The following is a 24552-nucleotide window of genomic DNA, read 5'->3' as shown; positions in this document are numbered from 1 at the left end:
TTATTAAAGTCACACTTGGGTTGTGACAGGGTCATATCCGATTGTAGCCATTATAGGGAGCGGGGTGATCTAAATAAATTCAACAACAACGGTTTTGTTGGGCACCCGATAACAACCTGTTAGTGAGTGCAATGATTAGCGCCCACAACGGGCCTCTATGCAGATATTATCGAACAACTTTTATTGTCAACACCGGTTTGTAGGAAGTGACGTAAATGTCAGACAGATTGACCAATCAAAAACAAGGGAGCCATTTTTGAAGTAAATTGGCAATGAATGATTGAGAAAAATGCAATAAAAACGCCGAGTTTTTCTCGTTTCTGGCTCCAGGATCGTTTAAATGTGATGTAGCTATGAAACACATAAGTCTCATTGATAATAAAGACAATTTACAAGCATTGATCCGACATGAATTACGCGAGCTCGGAGTTAAAGTTCCGAAGCCGAAGAAAGCAAAACGTGCTGCTTCGAAGTTAAATCAGGTAATGGCTAAACAAAATATAAAATGGAAGTCCTTTCATCCTGCTATTTAATATTTCGAATTCGATTTTTGTTTTATAGACGTTAAGTCAATTCTAATAGCTTAACAATGTTTGACATCTGGTAAATTTAAAAGATTCGTACCCAGTTACTTCGTACCACAAACTACCATCGTTAATCAAACTTCATAAATTGTAATGCTTATAATGATTAAATGTTTTTTGTTTTATTATTGTGCTATGTAGTGTGTTGGTGTTAAAACAAGCTGTGCAGTTAGAGTGCAATTTAGTCCATATGAACAGCCGCTTCATAGTTAGTCTAAAATAATAGACGTGTTATACAGGATTCTTCCAATCCCTAACGTCTAAACGGGAATGTGCATAAAACGGGGGTGTTTTAAAAATATTGAAATTGTTTTAAGTGAAGTATTTTATGGTTGAGATTGATCTTAAAGAGTTATATTCATATTTTACCATGTTAGTGAAATGTTATTTTGCACTAAACAAGCATTTAATGCATTAAAACAAGTTGTTTACCTTTCCAAAAAAACGAAAGTTGACTGACACAGAAAACAATTATGTGAAGGGGAACAACTCGATACAATCGTAATAACTCGGCCTCCTCGGACCAAGCTTCGAGATAGACCTCATTACCCAATCGTAACAACTCGGCCATGGCCGAAATGTTCCGAGCGATTTAAAACTGTGCCCTGAAACCTTGCAGATGCCCTTCATGTATTTATCATTATGTTTTGACAGAATGAAATGAAGAAAAGCCGTCAAACTCAATATATAAGTTGGATATTTATTTTCTGTGTACGGAACTATTATAAAATAACATTATCTGGTAATATTTCTTGTTTTTATGATATTTTATAGACGCTATATGCTTTAACCCGGAATCCTGATCGGAACAACTACCCACTTTTTATACTAAACAATTTGTACATGAAGGATTTGCCATATCAAAAATCTAAAAAAATCTGTCAACGTACAATTATTTGGACTACTTCATAGTCTGTCGACTACGCGTCCTAGTCTAAAATTATAGACACCTTATACAGGATTTTTCCAATCCCTTACGTCTAAACGGGTTTAAAATCGGGGTGTTTAGAAAAATATTGAAATTGTATTAAGTATTATATGGTTTAAATTGATCATAAAGGTTTATATTCATATTTTACCATGTAAGTGAAAAGTTAGATAGACCTCGTAAATACCATCGTAACAACTCGGCCATGGCCAAATCCGATTGTTTAAAAATTGTGCCCTGAGCCCTGCAGGTGCCCTTCATATCGCTGTTTTGACAGCAAGAAATTAAAAACTCCTCATACTCATAATTATTCGTAGGATATGACATTTTTATGTATGAAACTGATATAAAATAACATAATCTGGTAATATTTCTTGTTTTTATGATATTTTTTAGATGTTAAATGCTTTAACCCAGAATCCCGATCGGAATAACTACCCACTTTTGATACTAAACAATTTGTACGTGAAGATTTGCCATATCAAAAAACGTAAAAAAAATCCGTAAACATACAATTATTTGGAATACAACGCGTCCATATCCCACTTGTTTTCCTAGCCAAGAATGACAGATCCAGGCGCTAAGTATATTAAGCTTTGTTGACAGAAGCTGATCTGAATGAGTGTTTCATGAAACACTAGTGTAATAAGTGAAATGTATTGGCTAAAATAATATATGTGTAACTCTCGTGTTTTTATTTAACAATGCAGTTTTAAATATTGTGTAGTTACAGATGAATAACACATTTAACATTGGTATGAATAAGTTGACCGTGTCGCTAAGGGAACAAAATGAATATCAAAATATTAAAAAAGTTGCCTAAACATTTACTATGGTGGCTAAGTGCAAGTGTTTCTTCGACAGGACTCATGTTGGTGTTGGGAATCTGGTTGCATTTGACTATCGATAATGGGAAAGTAACAGATTATCAATAGTGTGATCGGTTTTTGACAGTCACAGTACCTTAATTGTAGTTCATTATTGCTCAATAACCCATAATTCTTAACTATGCTTAATGTTATGTGTATGTTTGAAGAATTTAGGGTTGTTGTTGCTTTCGTCGATGCTGAACACCTCAGAATGTATCAATAAACTTCAGGAGAAAATTGGCAGAAATGACCATAACCCAAATAACGAGAGGAAAGAAGAAAAACAACTCAGCGATTGAATTGATGATCGTTTATGACCAAATACAATTATTTTTTATTTTTCGCTGATTTCTGGCCTAACTAGTCAATTTTTTATTATAATCAATTGTCAGAACATCACTAATTCATGGGGTTGAGCCTAGTAGCTGACATGTACATCTTTTTTATTACAATGCTTCAAGGTAATGAGTTTAAATTGGGTTTCACCCTCTCCCTCCCCTCTTGTACAGTCCCCCCTGACCAAGAGGCCTTACTTGGCCCAATTAAAAAGTTCAGGGATTTTTGCTTTGAGCCATTCTCACCTCTGACTTAAGCTATAGACTTTGTTTTCACATCTGTCTTTGAACAAATAAGAAAGAACATTTCTTTTCCCAATTTGTAGCTCAAACCCATGACAGCTAGAACACTTGTATCTTCAGGGTGTTTGTAGGGGTCTGTGGAAATTGGGTAAAGGCCTGTCCTTTTCATTTTGGGAATTTTTAACAAATAATTTAATTTTAGTATAAAATGCTTAAAGAAGCACTCTTACTCCCAGATAAGATTTACCACAATTAATAATATTGTTTTGATATTCCAAAAGGATGAATAAATGTCGCAAACAAAGGTTCTTATTAAGAATACCGAGTTTAATTTCAACGAAATGAGCGTAAAACACGGTAATTCTACCTTATGAGACCATAGTAGACCACAGTAAATCTTTTAGCATTAACCAATCATTAAATATTTATGCGCCTTCTGCTATTAAATACACAGTTACAATCTTGATATCAGTAATTAATATTTTCCATAAATGCATTAGTTAGTAAGTAGTTGAAGGTTTATCAGACAAAAACGATGTTTGTTATACATGTGTATGTATTGATTTTGAATAGGAGTGTGACTTTTAAAATTTAAGGAAAATTGAATGGCGCTATGGGTTAACACATCAAGCTCAATTAAAATGGAAGATAGGCATACATTTAGAAACACACAGACAACTTTATCAGCAGCACAAACAACGAGTTTTTCTTTTTAATTTAATTTTTGGGAACAAATGTCTAGTATGAATTAGAAAAAAAATCTTATTCATTTGGAGAGTAGCAGAATTTTGGGCCCTGCTACAGAGATAAAAAGTCCTGATTGCACTGTATTAACTGAAATCACTGACTGGCTGCTTCATCCCTTAACTGAACTCTTTCTTTCAGGATGTGAACAAAGGGCAGTTGTTTGGGAATTACCTGGGAGCTGTTCATTGTGTCCATGTACCTGAGTGTGGATATGTGGCAAAGTATATGATCTATTTTAAGATGACCTTTCCTGTAAGATAAACAATTGAGTTATTTTGGTATTTTGTTGTTGTCATTAAATACATTGTCATTGGCATACAACACAAAATCGAGAAGCAGTAGAGCTAATTTTAGTATACTATAATAAAGTTGCTTGCTGGTGTATGTCAGCTCAATTCCTTCATGTGTATATTGTTAAGGTTTCTTGTGGATGCAGCCAAGATCATTTCTGCCAACATTGACAATGAAGGGGTGTTCAGAAAGTCTGGAGCTGTTAGCAGACAAAAGGAACTTAAGGTAAAAGAGAAGATTTAAAATTAAATTTGTTTATTAGCTTGGCATTTTTAGAGGCTGAATAGCAGCCACATTTACCAATTGATAAGTTAAATATATGTACATATATCTTCTTAAGCCAGTTTACCTTGGATGTCAGTGCTCCAGCTAGGCCTAAATAGCAGGGTGGGGCATGCTGCTGCCCTTTTCCAGCACCCTGCTGCCCTTAACTACACCCTGATGTGCCCATTTGTTTGACAGAGTCAATTTTCAGAAATAAGTATGTAAATAATAAATAGAAATAGTTTTGACACTAAATTAAAGAAAACAGATAAGGAGTAAGGTATTCATAACTAACTATTAGGATTGAAAGTAATTACAACAAAAACACAATTCAACATTGGCCCTTGCAAGTGCCCGATCAAGGCTCATTGAAAGTGCCCTTTTTAACCTAGCACCCTGCCCTTTTCAAATCCTGGCTGGAGCACTGGATGTGTTTTGTCGGCGGAAAGGATGGCATTTATGTGCCTCCAGGTACCAGCAATCTTTTTTTTCAGTTTGAAGTTTAATTTGGTTGTTAATTATTTTATTTTTTGCATTAACAATCAAGTTTTCTTCAAATTTGAAGCGAGGAGAGCCCTCAAAAGGTTTTCTAAAGAGTAAGTTTTGCTACTGCAGCTTTCGAATACCACTCTGAAATGGTTTCAGCTTTTAGGTCAGTCCCTGTTTACACCTGTATACTAATTCCTTTTATTTAAATTTCTCATTTCCAAATATAGACAGGTAGTAAGTTTATCATTATTTATATTTCTGGCAACTAGTAGGAAGATTATTGGTGAGTCAATGTATTGACAAAGTTAATGCAGCAGTGAATATGGCCGGATATCCTTAAGCCTCCAAAAATGGTTTGGTAAGAGTTACATCCTTTTCAAAAGCCAGTAGTATAGGTAGCTTTTTTCAAATAAGGCTTTATGTAAGAACTTTATTGTCAGCATTTGAGAATGGTGTTAAAATGATTTTCCTTATAAAGCTTTAGGGTTTATTAAACTGCATATTAAAACACACACTTGATTATATTTTTTTGTTTTTTTACCAACTGACTTCAAAAACGATAGGGTCAGCGCCAATGTCTTAGATAGAATCGAGTTATATGCCTGATGCTATCAACAAAGGTAAATATATTGAAAATAATTTTGTTGCTAATTTATATTTATACAGCAACAGCTTGAGAATGGGAAAGGTTTCATGGATGCTAATGTGTATGATGTGACAGCCCTCGTAAAACAGTTTTTCCGCGAGTTACCGGAACCCCTGTTCACCAGCGTGTACCATGACACGTTTGTTCGATGCTATCAGCTGGAAAACAGCGAGGAGGCAACGCGCGCGGTACTGCTCGCCTGTCTTCTACTTCCCTCAGAACACGCTACAACCTTACAGTACATCATGAAGTTGCTGGCTAAGATAGCGACACACTCTGAGAAAAATAAGATGGACAGTACAAACCTTGCGGTGGTGCTCGCTCCAAATCTCATGCATATGAATAGCAAGAGTGAGACCATGAAGTCCAGTGAAGAAAAGCTACTGCAGGTAAGAAATGTGGTTAGGCGTAAAAAATGTTTGTTTCTACATTGTACTTGCCCAACAATCTAAAAAAAATTATCTGGCTCTTACTGTTTTATGCCTTTTGTGTGGATTTTTTTGTTACTTCAGATAAAATGTTCATCTTTTAATGTGCGTGTTAAAATTTGTCAATATATTTTCTCATTGTTGAATTAAGAAAGTAAAAAAAAACCCACCTTTCTACCCAAACCTAAAAATGTAGGAAGGGAATCGCCCCAAAACAACTGTTTTTTTTTAATTCTTGTATAATTCCTTCTGTAGGTACAGACAGCAATAGTGGAACTGCTGATCAAGCAGGCCAACCTTGTGTGTCTGGTGGAAGATGAAATGATAGAAAAGACCGCCTTCATGTCCGAGGTCTTCTCCACTGACGATGAACTCGATGCCAGTGAAGATAATCTTGACGACACAAAAGAGACGAGAAAGAAGGATAAGAAGAGGAAACGAAGCGGTTCTTTTCAGGGTGTGTAATGCTAAGGTTTTACTTCATGGTTCATGGAAGGGTACTGCACCCTGTCCTTTTTAGAAAGCACCCTTCTGCCCTGAAGGAGACCAGCATGTGCACCCTTCTGCCGTTAAGGAATTAATTGCTTAAAATAATCATATATTTCTTCTGTTTTGATTACAAATATATGATCATTAATTAAAAAGAAACTTGCCTTATTTAGTAGTTGAAACCTAATATTACTTCAAATAAGCAAAATTTCTGACATTTTCTACGAATTTCATAATGCTTTAATTGTTCACTGCCCAATACAATGGCCACTGTGCCCTTTTGTCCCTCAGCACTCGGTCCCTTTTCTGCACCACCCTGTTCCTTTTCTACAGCACACTGTTCCTTTTCAGCACCACCCTGTTCCTTTTATGCACCACCCTGTTCCTTTTCTACACCACCCTGTTCCTTTTCTACAGCACACTGTTCCTTTTCAGCACCACCCTGTTCCTTTTCTACAGCACACTGTCCCTTTTCTGCACCACCCTGTTCCTTTTCTACAGCACACTGTCCCTTTTCTGCACCACCCTGTTCCTTTTCTACAGCACACTGTCCCTTTTCTGCACCACCCTGTTCCTTTTCTACAGCACACTGTCCCTTTTCTGCACCACCCTGTTCCTTTTCTACAGCACACTGTCCCTTTTCTGCACCACCCTGTTCCTTTTCTACAGCACACTGTTCCATTTCTGCACCACCCTGTTCCTTTTCTACAGCACACTGTCCCTTTTCTGCACCACCCTGTTCCTTTTCTACAGCACACTGTTCCTTTTCTGCACCACCCTGTTCCTTTTCTACAGCACACTGTCCCTTTTCTGCACCACCCTGTTCCTTTTCTACAGCACACTGTCCCTTTTCTGCACCACCCTGTTCCTTTTCTACAGCACACTGTCCCTTTTCTGCACCACCCTGTTCCTTTTCTACAGCACTCGGTCCCTTTTCTGCACCACCCTGTTCCTTTTCTACAGCACACTGTCCCTTTTCTGCACCACCCTGTTCCTTTTCTACAGCACACTGTCCCTTTTCTGCACCACCCTGTTCCTTTTCTACAGCACACTGTTCCTTTTCTGCACCACCCTGTTCCTTTTCTACAGCACACTGTCCCTTTTCTGCACCACCCTGTTCCTTTTCTACAGCACTCGGTCCCTTTTCTGCACCACCCTGTTCCTTTTCTACAGCACTCGGTCCCTTTTCTGCACCACCCTGTTCCTTTTCTACAGCACTCGGTCCCTTTTCTGCACCACCCTGTTCCTTTTCTACAGCACACTGTCCTTTTTCTGCACCACCCTGTTCCTTTTCTACAGCACACTGTCCTTTTTCTGCACCACCCTGTTCCTTTTCTACAGCACACTGTCCTTTTTCTGCACCACCCTGTTCCTTTTCTACAGCACACTGTCCCTTTTCTGCACCACCCTGTTCCTTTTTTACAGCACACTGTCCCTTTTCTACAGCACACTGTCCCTTTTCTGCACCACCCTGTTCCTTTTCTACAGCACACTGTTCCTTTTCTGCACCACCCTGTTCCTTTTCTACAGCACACTGTCCCTTTTCTGCACCACCCTGTTCCTTTTCTACAGCACACTGTCCCTTTTCTGCACCACCCTGTTCCTTTTCTACAGCACACTGTTCCTTTTCTGCACCACCCTGTTCCTTTTCTACAGCACACTGTCCTTTTTAAAACCTGGCTAAAACCCTAGGTACGGCAGTATATTGTAAAATGTAGGGTTTTGCGATTGATTATTACTCGACACTTCTAAAATGAATTGGTTTTCTCACATTATGAATGAACTCAATTAGTATTTCAAGTAGAAAAAAAATGTTGTTAAATAAAAACAGAAGGGCTTTTAAAGTGAAAATTGGGAAGTGGTTTCGCCTTTTTCCAGTCATCGAAATCTGTCTTTTGGATGAACCAGCCCGAATTCATATACTACTGCTTGGCAATTCATTTTAGAACAAGCCCTGCTGTATAAAGCCCAGAATTTGAGCAAGCCCGGAAAGCATTTTTCCAGTGCAGGGCTTGTGCTAATTTCGACCACTGACTTTCTGGTTGGCATGTATGTTTTGGATGATTTCCATTTTTTCCACCTACATAGCTAAAATCAAGGCTACAAGCAACTGTAAAACATCAGCGAGAATCAAGGCTACAAGCAACTGTAAAACATCAGCGAGAATCATGGCTACAAGCAACTGTAAAACATTAGCGAGAATCAAGGCTACAAGCAACTGTAAAACATCAGCGAAACAATGATTCTGTGATTGTTGTAATTTCTTATGAATTTGAGTCTACACAAAGGCCATCATTCAAAAATTGTTTGTTTGCCATTTACCAACCCTTCTGCAGGTTAGTAGGTAGGAAAAATAGTTTGAAAGTAGCCTAAAAGCTACTCCTTTGCTAAAGGTGTTGAATAACTTTATAAACTTTAATGTTGAGAAACATCTGACATCCCTTTCAGGTTTTGTAAGCAGTATAGCCCAAAGCATCACAAAATGGCGGCGGAGTACCGACGGTAAAACAAACACCAGCGGAATAAGCCAGGCCAGTAACGCTAGTCAGGTTAGTGGGACTGGGTCGTACAGGCAGCCTGTCCAGACGGAAGATGGGGCGTACGAGAATCGCACGTTCCAGTTTGCCGCAGGTGAGGCTACCCCAGTGATGAGGCGGCCGAAAAATGCACCATCAACAGATGGAAGAGCCTTCTCTGCATCAAAGAAGTAGGTTAAACCTGAGTGTTAATCTGAACTTATCAAAATACCATATATAGATATATAAATGCATAATAATTTACCTGGGATGATTTTAATAGTAGTTTTCATGAAATTTATTTTTAATAAAGTATTCAATTTTTATTACAGATGTTTCTTGGTCGAATTCTGTATTAAACCTTAAATTACCACTTAATAAAGTTGTTTGAATGTAATTGCTTGTTTTGAAATCCCTGCATAGCACATTTTTTTCATTCATGTATGTTGGTACCATGATTGTACTGTATTTCAGGAAAGCGATCCTTAACCAGCTCCCCCAGCACTCAGCCTTGGCCAGCACCCCTTTCACCCCGGCATCCACCATGAAACCACACCCTGGTCAGTAGTTTTGGTTTAACATGTAGCCTATGTTGACACAACAGAAAAATATGGCTTGATTGTTCAGAACGACATCCCTGTTATAAGAAATACAACTTAGCAATTCTTATGTTCAATACAACGGGTTTGACTATAAATCTTACTGATTTTACCTCTCAAATAAGATATTTTGTGCAAAAATGAGGTTAAATCGAAAATTAAGTGTAAGCATGTACTGCAGACTTTATTATAGATTGTGAAATGATAGTACAGCCTTTTAGAGGTAGATTGTTTCTTTTATTTGCTTGATGACTCTACATCCAAAGGAATTTTAAGGCAAAACATCTTTTCTTCCCTGACTTTTTTTAACACTTAATTACACAGAACAGAAGGATTGGTGTTTGTAAAGAATCACATGCAGAAGTTCTGCAAAGATCTAAGCTGGATTTATCAATTTCGTTTAAGGATATACCAGATAAAGTTCCAGGAAGAAAGAGGGCTTTTTCAAACATGTTTGTTTTGGTGTTATCAAACATTATGCAAATTGCAGGTGGGCGACATGGTATGCTAGCCACGCCCAGTTTTCCTCCCCGACCTCATCAGACTCCCCGCCAGAGCGCCAAGTCGAGGAAGAAGATTGCACTGTTCAGTCCTGCCAGCACAACCAAGAAAAAACGGTAACCTACTTTTACAGTTAATTTGAATCATTATTTTGTTGCATATATATCTATGGTAGTTTGTCTGTTGTTACCAGGTATGTTTTTTATGCAAAATTTGTGGATTCTGGAAAATAAACAGTTTTCAGATTAAGTGATTTATTTTTGTTAATTTTACTGCCAAATATTGTCTGTTTCACCGAAGTATCAAAAAACATTGTTCCGAAGAGGGCATAATAAATTTAGCAAAAGCTGAAAAATTAACTCATGAATTTATATTAAAGTGAAATAACCATTCTCTCTTATTTTCACAATTTCGGGACTTATCAATTTAAAAAGTACTGGCAGGGAAATTAATTTGAGAAAAAAATCCAGATATCATAAATAAAAAAAGTTGAAAAAATTGGGAAATTTCTGTTCCAAAAATAAATCTGTTGAAACATCATTGTACAGACCTTTCATTGGATTATTTTAGTAAATAAAGATAAAAACAGGCTTGGGCAGGCATAGAATTTTTATTATTTGCTTGTAGAATGTTTATTATTTTGTCAAGCTATGACTGAATGGTATATGGTCCTAGGCCAATTGGAAATGTTAGGCATGATTTTTTTAAGAGCTATTTATTATTTTCACACCATATGTTTCTTTTTGCTTAAAGCTTTAGGTGGGCTTTTAAGATTTATGTAAGTAACGGATCAGGGAGACATGGATTAAGCTTGCTAGTATGCAAATATATGTATCACTTCATATCAAATTTATTGCATTATATCATTAATACTTTTAATATGATTTATATTCCTATAATTGGCTTTATATAAACTATAATCTAAAAATATCTTGATTTGCTTGATCTATCACTTCTTACTTTTATTCGCTTCTGACATCAAAACGATATATTATAAGTAACGTAGTTAGTGGGTGACCCGATATGAGATTTACGGGGTAAAAGAAACTATATTGAGTTAGAGCTATAATATTCATAACAAAATATGGTAAACCTGCACCCGGTATATTCCATATGGGTCACTTTCAAACCCCGTAATGTATGTATCACGTCAACAACCTGTTTAAATTGATGATAAATGTTTCATTTATTTATTGGAACCCGAAAAGACGTCATTTCGGTACAATATCAAGATAAGTGAACAAATATGGAAAAAAAAATAGGGTCACCGCGTGACCAGTTCTTATCCAATGGCATGCGTCATTCATGTTGGAGGCGTGATATATATTTATATTCTAATTCAGCACTTTTTAGCGGGGCACATAGTCCATAAATTTGTGAAGAGATAAAAATTTTAGATCATGTAGATGAAATTATTTTGTACATGTGTTTCTTGTGCTGAAAACAAATCAAATGACAAAGGTTTTTAAATGATATTTAATATTTGATAAAGAGATAGTTGCTCTTTTTTATCTATTAGTGAGAAATCGGTTTGAAATCATGGTTTTCCATGATAATTTAATTGATCATATGGAATTATAAATTTAAAAACTAAGAAAAATTCTAAGGAAAGAATAGGGCAGGCTGTAAAATTTTGGAATACCTGATACATAGAACAGACTTAGCAAAAACGACCTGACCAAGAAACCTCTAAAGAATTATTTTTTTTTTCCCCCTTTTCTTTTCGAGTAAAGTTTTGAAATATTATATTTTATGAGAAAGTCTTTTTCAATGCTTTAAAATGGTGCTTTAATTTTATAAAACTTTTACCATTTTAATTTCATAATATCAGCAAAGAACCCAAAAATACAAAAAAAAACTTTTTCTAAAAGATGGCAGTTTTTTGAGATGTCTAAAGTACCAAATTGACTAAATGCCCCTTTCTTAAGTTTGTACTCTGACAGTACTCGCATCTGACATGTACTCTATCACCTGTACTCAATCCAGGTACTCGTCGACCAGTAACCTCTCGGCCAGCAAGAAGACAAAGTCCAAGGGAATCTTCCGTCGTCTCAGCGGAAGTAAAGGCGACCAGGTAGCTACATGTATTGAAGAACTTAAGGACAGTTCGGACCTTTCTTGCTCATCGACAATACTACTTCACTATTTAACCCTTTCCTTCATTAATACATCTTTTTCCCCTCTACACATAGCTGAATAGATGCGTCTTTTTACTCTTAAGTTATATAAGGAGCAGGGCTTCCATTAAAAGAAGTTTGGAAGTATATTACTCCCTGAAAATTGGCTAAAACTTCTAAAATTGAGTCCTTGGTATTACAAAAACTCATAAAAATCATAACATAGGAGAAAACTTTCAAGGGAAAAGGCTTAGAATTTCAAAATATCCAAATCCTGCCTCAATGGGTTCATTTTTCCAATAAATGTTTAAGTAAAATCAATTATATAAATGAATTGAACAAGTAAAAGTAACAAATTATTAAATTTTAAACGTAATTATGATAATAATATTTGTAGTTGGACAAAGTTGAAAACATCAATGTTTGGTAGACTTATACTATTTACACACTTGAGAAAGCTTCAAAAAAAAAAGCAAGGAATTACATACTTTCATTTTCAAATTTTTAATGGAAGCTCTGTTCCGAGGGGATCAACTAAAGGGAGCTGATGTGGCCATTTCTCTATGGAGGAAGGGGTTAATGTTTATCATAAGCCCAACTGTTTTCTGAACAAAAAAGGAGTGTGTTATTGTCATAGCCTTTGCTTTATTGTTGGTGACATGATGCAACAACTGTAATCTTGGCCATTACTCAATATCTATTCAAGACATTCTGATGGAACTTGGTACACATGTTGAAGCAAGGCTCATAACTCTGGATTTAATAATTGCTAAGTCAAAAATGCCCTTTTTTTCCTCTGAAAAACAACAAATGAGCTTACTGGTAGATGTACTCTCGCAGCTAACTGTTGTTTCAGATTACATGAATATTTTGAATATGGTTTCTTTCCATATAAACTTTTCCACTTGTCTTGTAAAACTTGTAGAATGAATATCTTATTGAATGATTCCATATATATGTTATAACATTTATGTACCTTGTGTATCATACAATACGTGTTTTCACTAACTTCCAAAGCATGGTATAATGATCAGTATGAACCCCTGGTGTTCCAAATGGTTACTTTTAAAGGATCAAACCATGGAGGGCTTGCCAAGTTATCGGCAACACAGCGTGCCCGAGGGTCGGATTTTTCAATCCGGACTGGAAAGACATGATTGATAATTTTTCTTGCATATCTAAATTTATTAATTTGTAAAAAAATGACGTTGAAAACAAACTTTTGTACAATTACACCTAACAGCGCGTGCTACGTTGTTTACTGACGTCATAGAGCGCAGAGACTAAAAATAGCGTTTTTTAACGATTATTTATTTTCAATTTTAATTAAAAGTCTTGCAAACACACACACACACACACACACACATATATATATATAGATTGCGCTTTATTGAAATGGCATAATTTATTTTTCATAAACCATACAATAAATGTAAATTATAATAATTAATTTATATAAATTAAATAATTTATTTTTCATAAACCATACAATAAATGTAATAAGAAGTGGCGCATTGTTGCGCGTGACTCATCTTACATGGGGTATGTAAGATGGATTTTTCCAGCACTGGTCACATGATCATCTTACACAATGGGGTCACGTGCTACAACGTGCCACTTCTTTTTTTTTTTTATTGTATGGTTTATGAAAAGTATTTTATGCAATTTCAATAGAGCGGAATCAAAAATGTAAGAATACAATACTTTTGATTGAAATTGAAAATAGATAATCTAAAAGCGCGATTTTTAAAGGAACTATTTGACGTCGATCGTGATTTAAAATTACTGCGCTTAATGTACAAAGGTGCGTTTTCTAGGTCAATTTTTCACAAAATTCATAATTGTAGGTATGCAAGAAAAAATATCATGTTTTTCCGGTCCAGATCGAAAAGACCACCCTCTGGCAAGCCATGTAACCGGTAACTCGGCAAGCCTAGTTACCGGCTTACGCGCGTGCCCTAGGGTCGGATTTTTTTTATCCGTACCGGAAACACATGATATTCGTTTTTAAAGCCAGTCAATGACTTTATATAACAAATGAGTAGTATTAAGAATTATTGTGTTAAAAGCATTGTGAGAGTTGTCTAGTGGTATAGGTGTCCGCCTTTCACCCAAGAAAATGTGGGTTCAATACCCATCATGGCAAGAGTTGTCTAGTGTAGAGGTGTCCACCTGTCACCCAAGAAAATGTGGGTTCAATCCCCATCAGGGTGAGAGTGGTCTAGTGGTATAGGTGTCCACCTGTCACCCAAGAAAATGTGGGTTCAATACCAATCAGGGCGAGAGTTGTGTAGTGGTATAGGTGTCCGCCTGTCACCCAAGAAAATGTGGGTTCAATACCCATCAGGGCGAGAGTTGTCTAGTGGTATAGGTGTCCACCTGTCACCCAAGAAAATGTGGGTTCAATACCCATCAGGGCGAGGGTTGTCTAGTGGTATAGGTGTCCACCTGTCACCCAAGAAAATGTGGGTTCAATCCCTATCAGGGCGAGAGTTGTGTAGTGGTATAGGTGTCCGCCTGTCACCCAAGAAAATGTGGGTTCAATACCCATCAGGGCAAGAGTTGTGTAGTGGTATAGGTGTCCGCCTGTCACCCAAGAAAATGTGGGTTCAATACCCATCAGGGCGAGAGTTGTGTAGTGGTATAGGTGTCCACCTGTCACCCAAGAAAATGTGGGTTCAATACCCATCAGGGCGAGAGTTGTGTAGTGGTATAGGTGTCCACCTGTCACCCAAGAAAATGTGGGTTCAATACCCATCAGGGCGAGAGTTGTGTAGTGGTATAGGTGTCCGCCTGTCACCCAAGAAAATGTGGGTTCAATACCCATCAGGGCGAGAGTTGTCTAGTGGTATAGGTGTCCACCTGTCACCCAAGAAAATGTGGGTTCAATACCCATCAGGGCGAGAGTTGTGTAGTGGTATAGGTGTCCACCTGTCACCCAAGAAAATGTGGGTTCAATCCCTATCAGGGCGAGAGTTGTCTAGTGGTATAGGTGTCCGCCTGTCACCCAAGAAAATGTGGGTTCAATACCCATCAGGGCGAGAGTTGTCTAGTGGTATAGGTGTCCACCTGTCACTCAAGAAAATGTGGGTTCAATCCCTATCAGGGCGAGAGTTGTCTAGTGGTATAGGCGTCCATCTGTCACCCAAGAAAATGTGGGTTCAATACCTATCAGGGCGAGAGTTGTCTAGTGGTATAGGTGTCAGCCTCTTACCTAAGATAATGTGGGTTTGATCCCCATTCAGGTGAGAGTGGTCTAGTGGTATAGGTGTCCACTTCTTACCTGAGAGATTTTGGGTTCGATTACCCTCATGCTGCTTTCTCATGGTCTCTCAAAATGGACACCAGTGCTGGTTTCTACTCAGAAAAGAATCGAGAATATTCAGATTTCGTCAAAATCAAGTTTTATACATGTATGTATAAAAAGTTTATAATTAATACGGATAAAGTTTTAAAGACAAATTACACTGAGTTGTCTTTTTCCATATTTTTTTAAAAATGGTATACACTTAACATTATTTTTACTGCTAGATGCAATATTCAAGGATCATAATTGTGTCACTCCTCATTAGTCCTCAATGAAATTTTGGTCTCCATTATTAAGTAAAAGAAATCGACACAATTCTTCTACGGGTTTAAATTTGAAAGGCAGTGAATGGAAAATGCAGCCAATGAATGAGGACTGTCTAGCTTTTAGTACCAGCTGTTAGGTTATATTTATCTTTAAAGCTGCACTCTCACAAATCAAGAGTTTTGACCTTTTTAAAAAAAAAATGTCTCAGAATCAGCTCATTTTGGCATCAGTGCCTTCAATTCTGTTATAAAAGATTCACAATAAAACAGATCTCAATTGCTGAAAATTTTATTTTACTTAAAGCCTTATTAACACATTTGGCCATAAAACATCAATTTTAAAACGTAAATTGAAATCTGTGTTCCGCTCTTTTGTCAGCAGTTTTGTATTACTGGTTTTCAGACATTAAAAAAATGGCTCATTCCAAGATAAAAAATTGTCAAAACAATTAATCTGTAAGAGTGCAGCTTTAAAGGTGTTTTGTCCTTTAATTCTGTTTAACTATGGTAGGGGACTTTAGCTATCTGTTTTGTTTTTCAGGAGTTCCCGGAAAATATTGACAGATCCAGCAATCAGGTCGGCCATCGTCTAGCCGGCTCCCCATCATCCACAGTAAGCGCTCCGGTCATTTGCTCATCCAGTCAGAGTAAATCCATCACCGACGATTCTCCCATTGCTGCCCTGGTGCAGAGCTCATTTTCCTCTTCAGTTTGTGAGCAGTCGACAATGTCACATGTGGCCACATATGAAGATGATCGGCACTCGTTAAACGAAGGTTTCATCATTAACGACGAAAAAGAAGGCGATATCACTAGAATAATGTCCGAACCTGCAATATCTGGATCTCATGAAAAGGGGGAGTATGTTATGATTAGTGACGTTTTGCCGAGGGAGAGTGTTTCTGAGTCAATGCTTGGCGAGAGTAGAATAGAGACGCCTCGAAACCATGGGCGATCATTTTCTGTTGACAGCACATTGGAGGGAAGTATGAGGAAAGGGAGCTTGAAGAGAGGTCAACCTAACTCGTTGAAGGCGGGGCTTCTACAAGGAGATCAGAGCGAGGTGCATAAACTGAGGCGCAGCTTTGGTTTCGATAGATCTGACATTGGTTTCCCAATGTCAGATAGTGTTGCAAACACGTCTGATGACGGGCAGTATGTTCAACTGGATTGTAGCCTGGACTATCTCACAGAGAAAAATCCCGCTGATATGACTGTTGCAGACTTGTCCATGTGTAAAGATGACTTTGACGACTCTCCCGGATCCGTCTCTAGGATTAAGTCCACTACAAGCCTTGTCTCTACAAAGTCTGAGATGAATGAAGGAGGTAAAGATGCTGGTTATGTATGCGATGATGAATCAGAGGCTTGTTCTAAAACTGGTAGTGGAATGTATAAACTTTTTCATAAAAATAAGCAGGAGTCAGAGCCTATGGATGTTGATTCTGTTAATGGCGACATTTTTAAACTTCATGACGATATGCCAAAGTCTCTTGCACAGCAGAAACAGGAGAGTAAGGACAGTTTACTGAGCGAAGCCTCGTCTAGTTTGTCCCCACTGCAGAACTTTAAGGAACGTGAAATGACCAGGTCTGTTTCGGCAGACAGCGGTCAAGGCTCAATTTGCGATGAGACAAGAATTGACTCAGTCGATGCCACTCCTGAATCAATTACCAGTGGAAAACTTACTGAAAAAGAGAGAGTTGGAATAGAAACGATGCATGAGTTTGAGAAATCTGCGTCAGATGCCTTAATGAGTGTTGCTGATGAAACTTGTCGCATGAGTGACAATGAAGGAGATATTCCTGTCTTTGATGAAAGCCAGAATGACCAGACCTGGAATGAATCTCTTAAGCCAGGTCTGGTCCAGAAGAAATCGCTGTCAACCCAGCACCTTGATAGGGAGTTTGAGCCTACTCCAACACGAGTGTCAAGGTCGAAAAGCTTGTTGGAGGCTAGCCTTATGCAAAAGAAGGCGAATGTGAAGCCAAACTTACAGATATCAGCTGAAACACATAAGCTACTTGCAAGAGCAGGTTACATTAAGGAACATAAAGTTGAGACAAAGTCTGACTTTGATGATTTTGCAGTTCCTGGAAAGTTTCCGTTTATTCAACAAGCAGAAGCTCTTAACCCTCGAAGAGAAAGTATAATACAGCTGCAGAAAAACAAGGCAGGGTTTGTTAGACAAAACATTAGGCAATTTGATAGAATTTCAGAAGATAAGAAGGAAGTTGATGATCGACATGCTTCACCACTTCGGTTTGCTAATTCCACTTCTCGTAAAATGAAACCTCCAATGGTTTTTCATAAACCTTGCGGCGGATTTACAAAAGAAGTTGATGGAATAAGGCAGACTTTGAACTTTTCTAAAGATAAGATGCATTTTGGGACAGCTAAAGTTCCAATTTCAACACAACTGATAAAGCCTTCCGATCCCCTGAACACAACAACTGATGGAAAATCTACTGGGTTGAAACGTAAACCCAGTATTTATTATGCTGAAAAAGATGCAGACAGATCAGTTATAACCAATACTGGTGATTCTGATAGTTCTATGGATTTTTCTTCTGCACACTCAGTCAATGAGTCTCGCTTCGAGCATGAAGTTGGAAATCAAACTTCTGATGGTAAACCAGAGTTAGACTTGTCCATTACCAATGCTATAAACAGTGTAAATGTCTGCTCTCCACTCAATGAAAATGTGAAAACAGCAGGGAATGAGGACAAGGCTAACGTCAATAACAAAGAAAACACTGGGACACCAACTAAAATGCCGGACATCAAGCAGCCTATTCTGACAACTCCGATAAGTTTGGAGTCAGTAAAGTTTAGAACTGCTTCAAACAAGACCCCGATAGAACTTATCAAATCTTCGGCTTCAAAGTCTCCAAGGTCGCCAATCAAGCCACTGAAACGACTCGGATCTTCCCCGCATTCGCCTCGAAATCGAGTCATACATTCACCGAAAATGATTAAAACTAATAGACGATCGCTGCTTTCCACGATCCCAAATCAGAATGAAGATTTCAACAGTTTCTAATTTTAATAAATGTGCCTAACTTACTGGAAGCTGGAGAAATGACAAGGATGTTGAAGCACAAATGATTGATCTGTTTCTTTCTTTAAATGTCACATGATTCTTTTCGCTTTCTACCCCCGAAAATAATCTTCTTCGGAACAATTTGCCGTTATTTAATTGCCATTTTAGTGCAATACAATTTGTAAAAAAACTAAATGCCTATTAAGCCTTTCCTTTATAGATAACGGTAAACTTTTAACCTCATAGATCGGCCTTTTAACCTTACGTTATAATAAGATGAGGGGATTAACTAGGGGCAGCTGATGGGGCCAGTTCACTATAAAGGAAAGGGTTTAAAAGATTTTATGCTACTTAATGGTCACTTATTTCTCTTGACAGTGTATTCTATGTTTTCTGCTCTATGTCTTTATCATGATAAGATGTCTCTCCTGTTGTAGACCAACAGACTATGATGTTGTGTTCTTTGACTCCCTGCACTAGAAATGTACAACGGGTACATCTATATGTGTCACTACTAGATCTTAGGCCACACTAATAATAAGTTTTGTTTGGTATTTCTATACACATTTTTAGGCAGTTATTTATTCATTTTTCAGTTCATTATCCATAAATTCTGTAATTCAAATGAAGGTCTTAGCTACATAAGAGGGTGCTGCAATCTGCTCTTTTCTGTAGCTCCCCTTTGCCCTCATGGATACCAGCATGTGCACCCTTAACCTTTTTTTTTTAAATTGAATCATGTAGGTAATCAAATAGTTTCTATGTTTTGTTTAAGGTTATTAGTTGATCAAATATACTTGAATACAAAATTAATATATCTAGCACCTGAAAGCTAAAATTACTTCAGTTAAATACATTTTTTACACTGTTTTCCCAATTTTATAGTAGATTAGTAATTCACATCCAAAAATAATGTGCCGTTTTCACCCTGTCCTTTTTCTGTCGCAACCAGTCCTTCTTATTACTTTAACCCTATCATCCTGGCTAAAACTCTAAAGAATGAAACAAAAACAGGAGAGGCTTTAAACGATTTTGGTAACAAGCATTTTTTTTGAATTGCAAATGGCAAACAAACTATTTATTTGTGGTCTTATTTAAAATATATTGGAATATTATATTATTATCATCCTTGAAATGTGCGTGGTTGACTGGTCAGCACAGTGATTAGAACAGTCGCTTCTCACCACGGTGGCTTGTTTCAACTCCCTGTCATGTATATGTGTATTTTTGCCTTCATGTTGTGTAAAAATGTGTTCTGTGTACTGTAGTTTGTGTTTGCAGTGAGCATGTTACAATATGTTACAATAATCAAATTTGTATGTCTGTGATACTTTGTTCACATACAGGTCTTTGTAATAAATAATTCTGTGTCTCCATACAAACGAATATGTGGCATTTTAAATACATTTCTTGTTGTAAAGGAATGTACAAGCTGTCTTTTATAAAATATTTGACATTTCGTAATTGATAATTTCATATTTATGGTACTGACTTCCTAGGATATAATTTAGAGGAAGTTAGCGTAGTGTTTTCTTGTTTTTATGTAATTTAATTTTTATTTAAAGATATTTAATCATGTCATTGTTGTAGATTATTACTTTATTGGCAAGCTTTTTGTTTTTGATGCCAAGAAGTGTGGTTATTTTACATGTGCATAGATTGTAAATATTTTACTACACTTTTTTACAGATTTATATTATGCTGAAAACTGCTAGATATCTGCACTGTAGTCGGCAAAGGAATTGAAAAGAAAACAAAAAGAAATTGAATCTATTAAAATAAGAAATAATAAAAAAAAAATGGGAATAACTGTGAACAAAATGCTTCTTTAGGTGATATAACATTGTAAATAGTTCAAATTAGACCATTTTTTGTTTTTAATCAATCAAAAATATAAATATGACAGAAAATGCTCTATTTGGCGAAAAGTGTTAATAACATTATTTAAGTGATTTTTGGCTTTTCAAATTTCTGCTTACAATTGCATCTTCGTAAATACTATACTTGCCTGCTTAAGTTATTCAAATTTTTGTTTCATTTAATGTTCATTCAGGTCAAACCTGGTTGGCTGGAACTTGCTTGGCTCGATTTTCTCACTGGCTTGATCTGGATGTAAAGGACCGATTTTATTCCATTAAATGTTAGCATACTGCTTTTCTCGAATTTCCTGAGTTTTTTTGCCAGACCCTGGGAGATGGAGACAATGGGGTTCGACTGTAGTAATCATAATGATCAATGATAATTAATCTTTTTACAATAAGGATAAAGCTACGGTACACAAAAAATGTACATGATTCTAAGTTTTCAGCATTATGAATCTGTTTTACAAACTGTTTTTATCCAGAATGTGAGTGGTATATATTATGTTTGCTATATAATTTTCAATGATCGGAGTGTTACATGGAGCTTGCGTAGATAGGGCAGATGGGTAAAATTGCTTCGGCAATCATGCTTATAAAGATCTCAGTTCATTAAATCCATTTTGGTGTTTTTTCTCATACTTAAAGCTGCACTCCCACAGATTGACTGTTTTGATCTTTTTTAAAAACAATGTCCTAGAATTAGATGGTTTGGGCATCAATGCCTTCAATTCAGTAATAAAAGATAACCAACAATTGAACAGATCTCAATTGTTTGGAAAACTTCATTTTTCTTAAAGCATTAGTTACCCTTGTAACTATTTTTTAACGTAAAAATGAATATTTCAATCTGCTCATTTGTCGGCAGTCCTATATCACTGTTTGTTAGATATTTACGCAAAAATTAGCTTATTCCAAGACAAGAAATAAAAAAAAGTTGTCAAAACAATCAATCTGTGAGAGTGCAGCTTTAAAAATGCCTTTTTGTTCCATTTATTCTTTCTACAGTACAATATATATCTTATATAATAGTCGAAAGTCAATAGTACTAACTGACATTGGGCATTGTTGTCAAAATTGAATTTTACAGTCAACAATGACTAAAAATAAAAAATCTGATTTTTTTAACATATGGTTATTCTAGGGTTGCAGACTTTTGCCAGCAAGCTTCATTGCTGGCTTCTGCACATGCCTTTGGGTTGGATTTTTTCAACCTGCACAGGAACACATGAAAGATATTTATATTTTGTCTCATTATGTGTCAGTTACAGTTGACTTTGGGTTATTTCTCTTTCAATCTGTGCACAACAGTACAGCTCATGATGTCCACAAATATACTTGTATAATATTAGTGGTGTACGAAATTGGAAAATTTAGTTAGTTGATAATACTGTTAAAAATGAATTGTTTTTAAATTAAACCTGGCTTTTATCACTATGTTTGTTTAAGTAGCCTCGACTGGTATTTATAAAACAAATTAAGGCAATTCCTTACCATATAATTTCTGAAATATTTCATTTTTTTAACTTCATTTAAAATACACATGTTTGTGTGTGTGTTTTTTTAATAATACACATTAAAATTGATTTTTTTTATATAATTTGGCTACCGATAGGAAATGACTAAAGATTTACGAGAACCAGCCCTTACTAAACAGAATCCTCAATTAATAATGTCAAGTTAGAAGTAATCACTACTGTTGTGCACATTTTTGGTCGCCCCTCACTGGTTCAATATTCACTTTGTGTTTATGATCATACTCATTATTCTAGTCTCGTTTGTCTTCTATGCTGCTCTAGATATGCAATTAAATATAGTAATCAACTTGGGTTGTGTTTTTTGTTTCTAGTCCATTAGATTTTGATTTTAGCTGCGTTTTTATGCCACTTACACCATGGCCTACTTACGTAATATGGAACATACTCTTTATCATAGTCCGTCTTTGTCATTATTTTTTATACTAAGAAATCCTATCAAATCAAAGGAGGAAGTTTGATAACCATTTAATACACATTATTAGTCCCCTACCGGTTTCACAGGAGGGGACGTAAGGTTTTTTCTCTGTCCATCCATTCACAAATTTCTCAGTCCTGCGATAACTCGAGAAGTATCAAAGCTAGGTTAGTAAAACTCAGTATGTGAAAAGAGGGCAATATGGAGATTATGCATGTCAGTTTATTTTTTACGTCAGATAAAGTACCGGTAATGCAGAGTTATGGCCCTTGATTTATTAAAAATATAGCCAATTTGGTCCTGTGATAACTCAAGAAGTATCAAAGCTAGGTTAATGAAACTTAGTATGTGGAAAGGGGGCAATTTGAAAATTATGCACGTTAGTTTATTTTTTTCGTAAGACAAAGATATGCAGAGTTATGGCCCTTGACTTAAAAACAATTTGGTATGGCCTAAATACGAATAACCCCATCATGTATGTTGCTGTAGGCAAGTCTTTAACTGCAAAAACTTGTCCCAGCTGAATTGGTACTGCCACATTTTTAGGCATGTAACTTCACTGTCCATTCATAATGCACCAGTCAATTGTAACCCCCACTAGGTGTGAGGAATAGTGGGGACTTTGCCTTCCGTCCAGCCAACCCCGGCTAAAATCCCCGCCTTGCGGGGACGAACAGATGGTAAAATCCCTGGCACCTCAGGGACCCTAGGTAAGGCCCATTCCCCGCTATATTTAAAGCAAAGACAAAACCACTGCATTCACCCGGCACTGTGGCCACCTGAAAGGTAAAAACTCGGCCTATTACCCAGGCTATGTCCGGTATACCTCCGGACCTGGGGGGGGGCCGTGGTTACAATTGACTGGTGCATAAGTTTATGCATTTGTTAAAGCTGCACAGTTTGACATTTTTTTCTAAGAACCAGCTAAGTTTGGCATCAATTAAGGCATATTAGATAACTCAAAATAGAACAGATCTCAATTTTTCGAAAAATGGTCTAGTTTCTTTAAGTGATAGTAACGTTTTTAGTCATATAAAACCAATTTTCAACCATAAATATGAAAAAAACTGCGATTAAATCTTTAGTCAGTCTTCTTTTATCACTGGTTTCCAGACATTTATGCAGAAACTGAGGAATTTTAGGCAATAAAATAAAAACAGTAATCAAAATCGTCAATCTGTGAGAGTGCAGCTTTTACATCATATCTTAACCTTAATTCCTGACTTTTTCTGTCCATTTTGAAAAAAAAATATGACTAAGTCACTTTTGGAATGAAGTACCTGCAAAAATTGTGATTTTTCTCTGTGAAGTTAGGATATTTAACCATGAATGCCACCAAAAAATCCTGCTTAAACTCCGCACCTGCAATAGGGGCATGGTAAGGTGTTAGTCAAGATGTTGAGGCTTTTCATGACAGCAATTTCATCTCATTTGAGATTATTTTCTTAAAATTAGAAAGCAATCGTGACCCGTTGGCTCGATATCACTTGGCTCAAATTACAGCTTGGCTCGATTTTCACAAGACTAAAAGTAATTTGGCCGGTCCCTTGGATTTCGAGCCAAAGTGTTTTCAATTGTACATATTTGGCATTGGAAATCGCTAAGACATTCTGACCCGTAAGATGGACAGAAAAAGGCCTGAATATTGTGACAAAACCAGGTTTTTAATGATTGGCAAAAGAGATTCAGTTTCAACTGTTTCTTCTATTTTTTGTATTAAACAGTGACCTTGATCCTAAGGGCCCCAAACACAATCCCATGGAAGACCTCCATAAACTCTTTCTACATATCAAGTTTGGTCACAGTATAATGTCAACCATAACTGAAACAATAATCTATTTTTAGTAACAGTGACCTTGACCCTAGGGGGCCAAAAGGCAATCCATGAAAGCTCTGCATGAACTTGTCCTATATACCAAATTTGGTCACACTATGTCAACCCTTACTTGAGTTATTCAGTACTTATCATATTTCTATTTTAACCTTGACCTAGACCATAACTCTCAGGGCCAAAAACACAATCTCAGGAAAGGTCTCTATAAACTCTTCCTATGTACCAAATTTGGTACCAATATGAA

At 36.6% G+C, this 24552-nt stretch overlaps 1 protein-coding gene across 2 annotated transcripts; it reads left to right on the top strand.

The window, feature by feature from the left end:
- Positions 1-235: 235 nt before the first annotated feature.
- LOC128209571 (rho GTPase-activating protein 11A-like) lies at positions 236-22349 on the top strand. 2 transcript variants are annotated; one of them, XM_052913654.1, is made up of 10 exons: positions 236-482; positions 3845-3927; positions 4126-4222; positions 5417-5785; positions 6080-6281; positions 8762-9020; positions 9304-9389; positions 9919-10045; positions 11916-12003; positions 16161-22349. In XM_052913654.1, the coding sequence occupies exons 1-10, from the start codon at positions 354-356 to the stop codon at positions 18660-18662; spliced, it is 3942 nt and encodes a 1313-aa protein (XP_052769614.1). In that variant the 5' UTR covers positions 236-353; the 3' UTR covers positions 18663-22349. The 2 variants fall into 2 exon arrangements, with proteins under 2 accessions (XP_052769614.1, XP_052769615.1); XM_052913655.1 differs by lacking the exon at positions 11916-12003 and adding an exon at positions 10683-10707.
- The last annotated feature ends 2203 nt before the right edge of the window (positions 22350-24552 follow it).

Source organism: Mya arenaria, chromosome 11 (genome assembly GCF_026914265.1).
Source record: "Mya arenaria isolate MELC-2E11 chromosome 11, ASM2691426v1".
NCBI lineage: Eukaryota > Metazoa > Mollusca > Bivalvia > Myida > Myidae > Mya > Mya arenaria.
The sequence above is the reverse complement of the archived record's forward strand: the minus strand, read 5'-3'. Positions and strand labels throughout refer to the sequence as shown.

Coding starts and splice junctions, on each gene's coding strand:
- LOC128209571 (XM_052913654.1), top strand. CDS start 354: ATGAAACACATAAGTCTCATTGATAATAAAGACAATTTACAAGCATTG. Junction 483..3,844: donor CTGCTTCGAAGTTAAATCAG/GTAATGGCTAAA, acceptor TCTTTCTTTCAG/GATGTGAACAAAGGGCAGTT. Junction 9,021..9,303: donor GCCTTCTCTGCATCAAAGAA/GTAGGTTAAACC, acceptor ACTGTATTTCAG/GAAAGCGATCCTTAACCAGC.